The sequence below is a fragment of the Rhagoletis zephyria genome, unplaced genomic scaffold (assembly GCF_001687245.7).
Source record: "Rhagoletis zephyria isolate East Lansing unplaced genomic scaffold, Rhagoletis_zephyria_1.1 Rzeph_scaffold_00815, whole genome shotgun sequence".
Lineage (NCBI taxonomy): Eukaryota > Metazoa > Arthropoda > Insecta > Diptera > Tephritidae > Rhagoletis > Rhagoletis zephyria.
Genome location: NW_016157899.1, coordinates 148,357 through 158,672, shown reverse-complemented (window position 1 = coordinate 158,672; position 10,316 = coordinate 148,357). Strand labels below are relative to the sequence as shown.

The following is a 10,316-nucleotide window of genomic DNA, read 5'->3' as shown; positions in this document are numbered from 1 at the left end:
GGTAAAAATCGTCATCTGATCGCCTATAAAGATTTGGAATCACCGCGCGGCTTAGCTTTGGACTACGAGGCTGGGCTCCTGTTTTGGACTGATTGGGGACATTATCGCAAGATCGAGCGTGCGCATATGGATGGTGAAAGTCGACAACGTATTGTCACTTCGAATCTTGGCTGGCCAAATGGTTTGTCGCTGGACTTGAAGACGAAACGTATCTACTGGGTCGATGCGCAGCTGAAGACTATCGATTCGTGTGACTACACTGGCAATCAGCGTAAATTGATAATGTCCTCACTGCACCATCCTTATGCGCTGGCCATGACTGATGATCATATCTATTGGACGGATTGGAAATCGAAAGCTTTGCATATGACCGATCGACGAAACATTACAGCGAAAAAGGAAATAATGACCAATCTAGATGGATTGATGGATATCAAAGTGATAACGGTAAGAAACATATTACTTACTATATTTATAAATGTATTGTGACATAACCACTTACATATCAACAGGTCAACAAAACGCAACCGGAAAATGTTTGCGGCAACAACAATGGTGGCTGTTCGCACCTTTGTCTGCGCAATCCAACGGGCTATTCTTGTAGATGTCCCATCGGTCTCAAACTGAAAGAAGGCAGCACCAATCAGTGTCAGACCTTACCAGATGTAAGTTTCTCTTTCTGGTACAGCAAAACCGCTTTTCTAATTTGCCATACAATTTTGCACGCAGGAGTACCTACTGATTGCCCAACGCTCCGGCATTGGCATGATCTCGCTCAATATGCCCGATTACATGGACGTGGTATTGCCCATAAATGCTGTACATGGCGCCGTTGTGCTCGACTACCATTTCCGCAAGAAGTTGCTTTACTTCGCGGACGTCAACACAGACGTAATTAGACGCGTTGATCTCACAAATCTCTCTGACAGCAGGGCTATTGTAAATAAAGAACTGTTGACACCGAATGGCATTGCAGTCGACTGGATTGCAGATAATCTTTACTGGTCCGACACAGATCGAAAAGTCATTGAAGTTGCGCGTTTGGATGGCAGTTGCCGCAAAGAACTCATCTCCGAAGATTTAGGTGATCCACGTTCGCTGATCCTGCATCCGCGCAAAGGGTTTGTTTAGCTGCAGCATTTGCCTTTCAAAAGGTTTTTCATTGCATATTTGTTCAGGTATCTCTTCTGGTCTGACTGGGACGCACCGGCACGCATAGAACGTAGCTTGTTGGACGGCTCTAATCGCAGCATTATTGTCACCGACAATTTAGGTTTCCCCACCGGACTGACGCTGGACTTTGAGTGAGTTTTGACGCAAGATTAGTGAGAAAAAAGTTCCATTTAAATTTCTTCTCTTTTCACAGTAACCGCCGCCTACTTTGGGCCGATGCGTTGGAAGACAATATTGTCTCGGTCGACTTCAATGGCAAGCGCCGCACAAAGATTGTGGACTATGCGCCGCATCCATTTGGTCTGACAATGGTTAGCAAGATGCCGACTAATTTACTAATTATTTTCTCTTGTCGACCACCCAATTTGCACTTATTAACTTCATATTTTTCTTATCCTCTTGCTTACTCTCTAACAGTTCGATAACAGCATTTACTGGACCGACTGGTACAACAAATCCGTCTATCGTTCATTTCGCAAGGGGCGTGGCTTCAGCAATCCCGTAGAAATACGCGACTCTCTCAATGGCGCGCTCGATATACGCGCAGTCTCGATCAAACGTCAAGTGGAGGAGTGGAATCAATGTGCCCAGGAGAATGGCGGTTGCACACATCTTTGCCTCTTCCGTGGCTCAGACTATGTGTGCGCTTGTCCCGATCAGTCCGATGATCGTGAATGTAAACCCACACCGAGATTCTTAGTGCCGCGCCGTAGCGGCGGCGACAACACACCAGATTATGGCGAGGAAGCGACAGATGGCGACGGCGCTTCAACGGAGCATGATGACGATACATACGAAGCAAGTTCAAAGACGAATGAGCGTGAAACATTCATACTCATCGCTAGCGGTGTCGTGATTGTGATGCTTCTCCTGATCATAGCCGCCATCATATGTGAGTTGGGAATGTATAGAATTTCTTTAGATTTAGATAATATTTTGTACCATTCTGCTCTTTTTCTGCAGTTCTCATATTCAATTCGAAACGCAATAAAACGAAAAGGCACTCGCGTGGCTCCAGTCGATCTGTGCTGACATTCTCCAATCCCAATTACAATGTGGATGGTACGCCAATGGAGCCAAAAACGAATATTTGGAAACGTTTCAAATACGACAAATCGCATGTAAGTAGATTTTGAATATAATATTGATTCGAAATGCAACTGGAAATGGAATACACTCCCTGTTCTGGTGCGCAGTACGTTTGCATCTTTACGACCAAGCAATTCACCATATCAAAACTTCCGAAAAAAATATTGCACATAAGTTTTTCTTTGAAACCTTAAAATGTTGAACATAATTTGAAGTTTCCGGCAATATCCACAAGTTGGAGAATGAGCATTTAAGCGGTTTGCGCCGAGTTCAACATGCATAGCTCAAAATTCGTTTCTTCTATTAAAAAAGACTTAATGAAGCCATGTGTTATATGTATGTACATAAGGATGGGCACAACGTAAGGCTTAATGCTAAATGTTTGTTCGTCAGGAGAGGTGGACTTTACTGGTCAATCTTCTACTCACTCCAAAGTATAACTTGTTGTGAAGTGAGGTTCCCTGTCTTCGGATCTTTTCACATTGTATCTTGGGGCTCCGATTACATTGGTTTGAGTCACGCAGCCTCAGTCCGTTATCGGACGACATATTTCATAAATAAGGCTAAGTTAGTTTGAAGTGGCTCTTGAGTTTACAAGTCAGCCCACCTAGACGGTGTATTCCACCGTAGACTCAGGACTCCTAATACTTTTTAAACCAGTCCATAGAGCTTAGGAAACTTAGCAACTGCCATAAACTCATTTTTGCAGTCACACTGAGATCTCATAAAAATTGTGTAAGTAGAAATGTTTGCCTACAATTGTGACAAATCTACCTCGAAAATTCAGGTCTCTAATTGAGCTGGCAATGAGTTGTGGCACTAATTCTAGGCGATAAAGACATACCGGGCAACTATGCTCCCAATGAATTAGCAAGGAAAGGTACCTTACTGTCTGTAATCAGTACCGATCGTAGTGCGGGCATTCTGCTATCTTCTTGCAAACTCTGGCTGGAAAATAACTTTATCCAACGGACAAATACAAAATGGTCTGCAGTGCCTACGTGCAGGATATTTCGCCTAATTTAGATATGTGTAGACCTCTACCTTTCCACTGCTCAGACAGCCACTACCTGATGGGCACCCATGCTATTAGAAGGGGCAGCTATTTAGTCAAACGATTACTGTCGTACCTGCCGTGATTTGGAGGAAATCGGGCCAGTACTCTTTTGTTTGTCTGGCTGAACTGAATACAGCTAACCCTTCGCGGGATAAGAGCAGCCAAAATAATCTAGCCTATGACAAACGTCGGACCAATTTCCTATGGACTCAAGCATAAAGTCCACAAGGTTGTCAACCTTAAATAGCTCCCCAACTTCCTGCTCAAGTCATCCCTTTCGATTGCAAATCTCGGGCAACGAAAAAGCATTGTTCTGCGTCCTCGATTAGCTGGTGCAGGCGGTGCAGTAGGAATCATCCTCGTGTGTAAGTCTGTAAAGCGGCCAGTCTCTATCTATTCGTTAGTGACTGAGAGGCTGCCAGAAATCGCTTCTACATAGAGCTCTAAACTCTTTCCATTACTTTAAGTTAAGTAAATACCGAACGAGTGATGGCTGTAAGTCCTTAGTCATAGTGCGAGACTTTATGTACTTCTCTACCAAGTGTTTCGGTATTTTCAGCTTAAAAGATATAAAGTATTTATAGTAACTTTGCAAACTTCTCAGCTTATACCGCGTTAAATGATTCTTTTTTTATTTCATTTACTTTTATCGCTTCATTTTATTAGGATCGAGTCTACGAGGAGCGTAGCATGACCACCGAGACAGCGTCGTCGAGCCTCTTCGTGCCGACGCCATCGCCAATGGCATCGCCTTCCACCAAACTAACGACACTCTCAACAATAACGTAAGCCAAGGCGTCGAAGAACCGACTGGGCACAGGCATATTGTAAAAATAAAAATAAAATGAACAAATTCGAAATCTAAAACTTAAAGCGAAACGCTAAAAACTGCGCGAGAAATTAACTAAAAGTACAGGCTGCAGTTTTTCCCAAAGGAATTTCAGATATACACTGGGAGAAACAATTCTAAATATATACATATATAATATGTAACGAAAGTATGGATAAGAGGAATAGTTGTTAGTGTAGCGGATTTAGAGAAATGACTTCAAGTTTTAATAAGTTTCTCTGTTGGCAACTACCGTTTTTTCTTTTTTGTTTTTGCAAATTTCGAAACCTTCATGATGAATGTATTTGAGTATTTATTGTATAATAAACAAAAAAAAAAAACAAACAATTTCTGTGTAAATATGTAGAAGTTAAAAAGAAAGCTGAAGAATAAATTGGCGCAAATGAGTAAATGTGTATGTAGAAAGCGAGTAAATAGTTAATAGATGAAATGTAAATGAAGCAAAATGCACGGTTGTTTCTAATTGCAAAAAGATAAATAAATACATAGAATGAAACTACATATTTATTTGTATGTGTGTGTGTGTGTAAATGTATGTATGTATTTTTATTAGACAGCAATCGTTTATTGATACAAAAATTTGCAGATTAACTAATTTACAACAACAAACTAACTAAGCAAAAAGAATAAATTATGCCGTCAACTGCACCACCACTCCACTACTCCACTACACTGTGCAAAAAAAAAAAGTTTTTAAAACTTAAAAATATGTAAATCGAAATTTTTGTATAAATTTTTTTCGGTGTATCTGATTTTTTAATTGGATTTAGTAATACAGTAATTCATTTCAACTATGAGAGTTACTACAGATTTTGTAAAAGGAAAACTGGACTGACACTAGTGGAAAATAGTACTTTGAAAATATAAGACGAACATGCCTTTTACGCATACATACACACGTACATAGAGGTGCAAACGTGTAAAAATACTGAAGAATCAAAATGACTTTAGTAAAGCATTTTAAAGCAACAATAACCGTGAAAGAGGCAGCAATGAAAAATATGAGTTTTTTTTTTTTTGTAATAAAAAAAGACACTTTCCTATTTGCAACACTGAACAAAACTAAAACTCAGCGACAAGCAACAACAAATTGTGCAAAGTATTTAGACAAGAAAAAAGTTTGAGGATAACGAGTATATAGTTAAGAGAATAAATACGTCAAAGCGTCGTCGGCGGCATTAAGGTGACCGTTCTAAAAATTTGTAAATAGTGAAAAATCGCTTAGCGTCTCAAAAAATTCTGCTACATACATACATATACGTGCATGCAAATTGAATGCATTCTTACACNTGCAGTAGCTAATGAGTCAGTACGCTTAGAATGCGTAGCAAACGACGAAGCAAATCACTTAAAGTAGGAACAGAAAATAATAATAATTTCAAAATGTGAGAAAGCATGAAAATGCGCCCAACTACGTAGTACATACATAAATAAATAAATAACAAAAAAAAAACAGTATATATATAAAATAAACTATAAATATTTATGTATGAAAGCCTGTAAATGAGAAATATTACTCGTTGTGCGCCAGCAGAAGTGATGAGTAAAACTGTGAATTTGTGCCAAAACAATTAAAATTAGGAAAAAATAGTAATATGTACAGGAAAACATATGTATATGTACATAAGTGTAAAAATTTAAAATTTATTGTTAGTGATAAGTTTTATTCAAATAAGTGTAAAACGTTTAACGCCAATTCGCTGTGCTCTTACACACTCTGCGCATAGCAAAATTGGCATTAGACGATTTTCGGAATTGTTTCTTGGATAATATTAATTCTTTTGCCACCTAACTAAAATAATAAAGAAAATATTTAATATTTGCGAGTCGAAATCTAAGCTCTTTGTAGTAAATCTAATTACACAAAACATTTTTTTAAATGCAATTTCCACCAAGTAGCTGATATTGATTTACTTTTTTTTAACATACTAGTTATTTGAAATTAAATTACATCTGCAAAAACAAATTTTAGCAAATTAAAAAAAAAAAACTAAAAAAAACTTGCTAAATATTTCTTGGTTTTAAAGTTTTAATTATGCAATAAAAAAATCAGCGACATAAAATAAGAGTTATCACTCTGTGAAGGAATATTTTCAAAAATTAATAAAATCTTACTTTTTAAGATTAAAATATAAAAATTATTTTTTTCAGTTTCCGTTATAAAACAAAATTTTATTGACTTTTAAATTTTTGCTTAAAAAAAATAAAACAAAAATATTTTCCGACTTCTATTTCAAATATAATTTAATTCTTTATTGAAACTAATTTTAGTTTTTTCTTAAATATGCCGTTCTTTTAGTTTAAAACATTTTCGAGTTTTTAAAGTTTTCTGAAAATTTTACATTACTTAAAAGATCGATAAATATGTAGTTCTCAAATTGGAATTTTTATAAAAACAAAAGTTTAATCTTGACGGCCAAGCTTAGCTCAAATGCCAAATTTTTTTATTATTGACAATTGAATTTTTATTTAATATTTTGAAAATAAACAAGCGACGTTTGTTCCAATATTTACAAAAGTATGTATGTTGATAGTTTTCAAGCATTTTATTTTAATAAGTTCGATTTTTTCCAAATTTGATATTTTAAGCACTTTTAACTCATGAGAAATCGTTTTCCAGATCCTAAAATTTTGCAGAAATCATACAAGTTTTACATTTTTTAATTTTCAAGAATTGAAATGTTAATTCTTTTCGTTTAACTCGCTTAATTTTTTTTTCAAAATATTTTCGGTATTTTTTATGTTTCCTTTTTCTAAATTAGTTGAAAAAATACTTAATTTAACAGTTCTCTCACATATTTTAAAATAAGTTCTTCAAAATTCGGTTTTAGAATTAAAGTTTAATTTATTTAAAAGACAAACGTGAAGCTTTTTTGGTGGTTAGATAGAGAGTTCTTTATCTTTCTAAGCTGCTTCAATTTAGTCGAGAGATCAAAAAAAAACAAAAACACACAGATTTTTCCGCTGAAATACATTTTAGGGCAAAGCTCTTTTAAGCTTTCTATACATTTTTTTAGCCACGTGTAGAGTAAAAGCTATATCTGCCCATCGATGGTGTAGAGCATCGCTTTGCCCGCTTTTTTTAATTTTCGGTAAATTTTATATAGGTCAGTGATGCTCAGAGAGACCTTTTACTCTGTGCGCTCCCCCCATAGATGTGTGCAGGGAAAAGCTCTATCTCTCTCTCTCTAAAGAAAAAGTTATATAGCTGTGATCATGAATGATTTACGCCAGGGGTCGGCATTCTAACACATTCAAACGATTCAAAACTGAGTCTGTGTGCGTTAAATGCTCACAGCGCTCAGTGAGCTATGGCCTGCCGACCACTGATTTACGCTATGAAGCGTTTGGTTAGCTCTGGGACGACCAGAGTGAGCTTTTGCCATATTACATATCTTATGTGGTCAAAAACTTAAGAAGCTTTGCACGCTTGATACCTGATCCTTAGCTCGATCAACTAATTTCTTTCAAATCACAGTTTCAAAATCAGATATTATAAAAAAGAAGTAAATTTTCGAGATTTTGAAACCCCATAACTAACTCAGTGACAGCCAGAGAGAGCTTTTACACTCTTTGCGTTGAAATAAACTTTACAAAGAGCTTTAAAAAGCTTATCTCGCGAGATATGTGTACAATACATAGTACGTACATATGTATGGATTTACAGCAGGGTGGTTTTAGGTACAAAATAAAAACCTCCACGAAAATTTAAAAATTTTTAACGAATTTTTGGGGTCACTGTCAGGCTTTGAAAAAGTTAAATTTCTTTAAATCGCAAAAATTCTACAAAATTTGGACTTCCAAATTTTTTTTTAGTTTACCAATTTTCTTGTATGTTTATACTTTGAAGGACCACCCTAATGTACAACCACTTATTCTCTTCATGAAAAGAGAGGGAGAGAGGTACAACAATTTTTATTGCAAACTAGCAAATACTCGGCGTGCTTCACTGCGCCTTAAAAGTATTTTTTTTTTGTTTTTTGATGCCCTTATTGTAATTAAAAACAATATTTCCAACAGGTGGCAACCCTCCTCAAAAATATTTTCGGCAGTAAACTTTCCAAAACCTCTTCAGGTTGAAACCCATATTGCAATATTTAATTTATCTTATCAATTAAATTAAATTAAAAGTTTCAAACATGTGGCAACTTCCACAAAAATATTTTCGGCTGTAAGCCCACTTAAATCTCTTTCTTTTGACAGCCATATTTAAATATTTACTTTATGTTATCAATTGTTTTAAAATGCAGTTATCAAACAGGTGGCAACTCTCTATTTTTTCCCCCCTATATTTTAAGTTATACGTCCAGCAATACATCGCTGAAATCTCTATTGAATTTCATGCTTTAGGTTTCGATTGTTGCGCTTACAAACATACAGACAGAGGGACAGACAGGCAGGTAAAAATTCTAAAAATTGTTATTTTGGTTATATTGCTCTAATAAATTAATTTTTCTTTAATAGCTATAATGTACAGACTGTAGCAATTTTATTATATGTATAGATTTTATTCTTTAGAACTTTTGAGTTTTTTGGTTTTAATGTTTTAGTAAGCTTATTTAAATTTTCGTATCGTTCAAACATTTGTAAATATTCTCCCATATATTTTATTTACTTGAATCAAAAATTATTCTAATACAACACAACGCTTAAGCAAATACCATGATTATTAAAGTTTTTTTTTTCTAAGAAAATATGCAGCTAGGTGGAAGAATTTATAAATTTAATTCTAAAACTATTCACAATTTTTTGCTTTGCACGAAGGTTGCTCCAACTTTGCCGCGGGCTCATACAGGCAATGTGGAGTGATCAGCAATCCAAAAAACTAGTGAATGAATTGTAAATACAAAAACGAAATAAATATCAATAACTAAAAAAATATTCACTACTTTAACTACCGATTTTACAGTGTAGAGTTAGCTCATATACGGCAGTTAACTTAAAATTTTTGTACTGAAAATCGCGAATTAACTGCCTAATGTAAGTTAGCTCGCCACTGCAAAAACGGGTCTAAATATGTGAGTGTAAAATTAAATAAAATTTTAAATAAAAAACTATTTAAGTACTCGTAAATGCAAAATTTTTAAATAATATTCCTTAATTTTTTCTCCAAAAATTTGTTTTGTACATGTTTGCACGTCAACAAGTGTTTCTATAGTAAAAAAAAAAAAATACATATTTGATAAAGCAAAAAAATTTCTAAAATTCAAATTCTCGCGGCGAAAAGGTTTACAAACTGCAACAGTACTTTTGAATATAGAGTTGTAAGTAGGCTTAGCGCAGCTGCATGTATGTAAATGTATATTAAAAAAAAAAAAATTACAAGCATTTTACTTATCAAATAATTAATTTTGTTATTTTCTAATTTACATTTAAATTTTTTAGAAACGATTATTCTAACTGTAACACAAATAAAATTTAATTATGTATATGAAGGAAAAAAAATACGAGTAAGTACATATGTACATACATAGATAAGGTGGATATTATTGGTTACAAACATATCTCCATCCATGAAAGAACAAAACTCTATTACAAAAACAAAAGAAAAAACATGAAAAATAGCATTAGAAAAGCAAACAACAAAAACAAGCAAACAATTTACTGGAAAAATGTTAAATTGTTTTAACAAAAAAAAAACCAAAATGAAAATGAAAATGAAACGCGTCTGTATTTGTATGTAATTGTTATTACATACATATGTATTTGTACGTATGTAGCAACATAGTTTACGAAATGTGCATTTTTCACAAGTTTTTTACTTTTCTTCGTTAACAAAATATGTACCACGAGAAATATACATACATAAATACATGCACACATACATATATGTTTGTACAATTTATGTATTTAAGAAATATGTAAGTAAATAAATAAATAAATCATCGACTGAATACGTGTAAATTACTGTCAATAAAGCAAATAATAAAAACAAAAACTGAAGCATACATAAAAACATACATACACAGACAAGATCATGCATTGAAAGTTCCCAATAGTTAATAGATATGGATTAACTATGTACATACATACAAACATATAACTACATACATCCGAATGTATATAAAACAAATTAAAACTGCACTTTTCTAAATTTTTTTATTGTTTTTTCTTCAAATTCAAAAAAATTCAAAATTTGTTTAACTT

General features: G+C 34.4%; 1 protein-coding gene across 1 annotated transcript in view; it reads left to right on the top strand.

Annotated features, from left to right (window-relative positions):
- The window catches only part of Lrp4 (LDL receptor related protein 4), an 11,493-nt gene extending 6,780 nt beyond the window's left edge, over positions 1–4,713 (top strand). Inside the window, exons 8-15 of the mRNA XM_017614384.1 lie at positions 7–447; positions 513–665; positions 730–1,121; positions 1,179–1,304; positions 1,367–1,484; positions 1,591–2,065; positions 2,137–2,294; positions 3,986–4,713. Coding sequence (XP_017469873.1) covers positions 7–447; positions 513–665; positions 730–1,121; positions 1,179–1,304; positions 1,367–1,484; positions 1,591–2,065; positions 2,137–2,294; positions 3,986–4,108 — 1,986 coding nt within the window. The 3' untranslated portion in view covers positions 4,109–4,713. The remainder of the gene's footprint in view (positions 1–6; positions 448–512; positions 666–729; positions 1,122–1,178; positions 1,305–1,366; positions 1,485–1,590; positions 2,066–2,136; positions 2,295–3,985) is intronic.
- Positions 4,714–10,316: the final 5,603 nt, after the last annotated feature.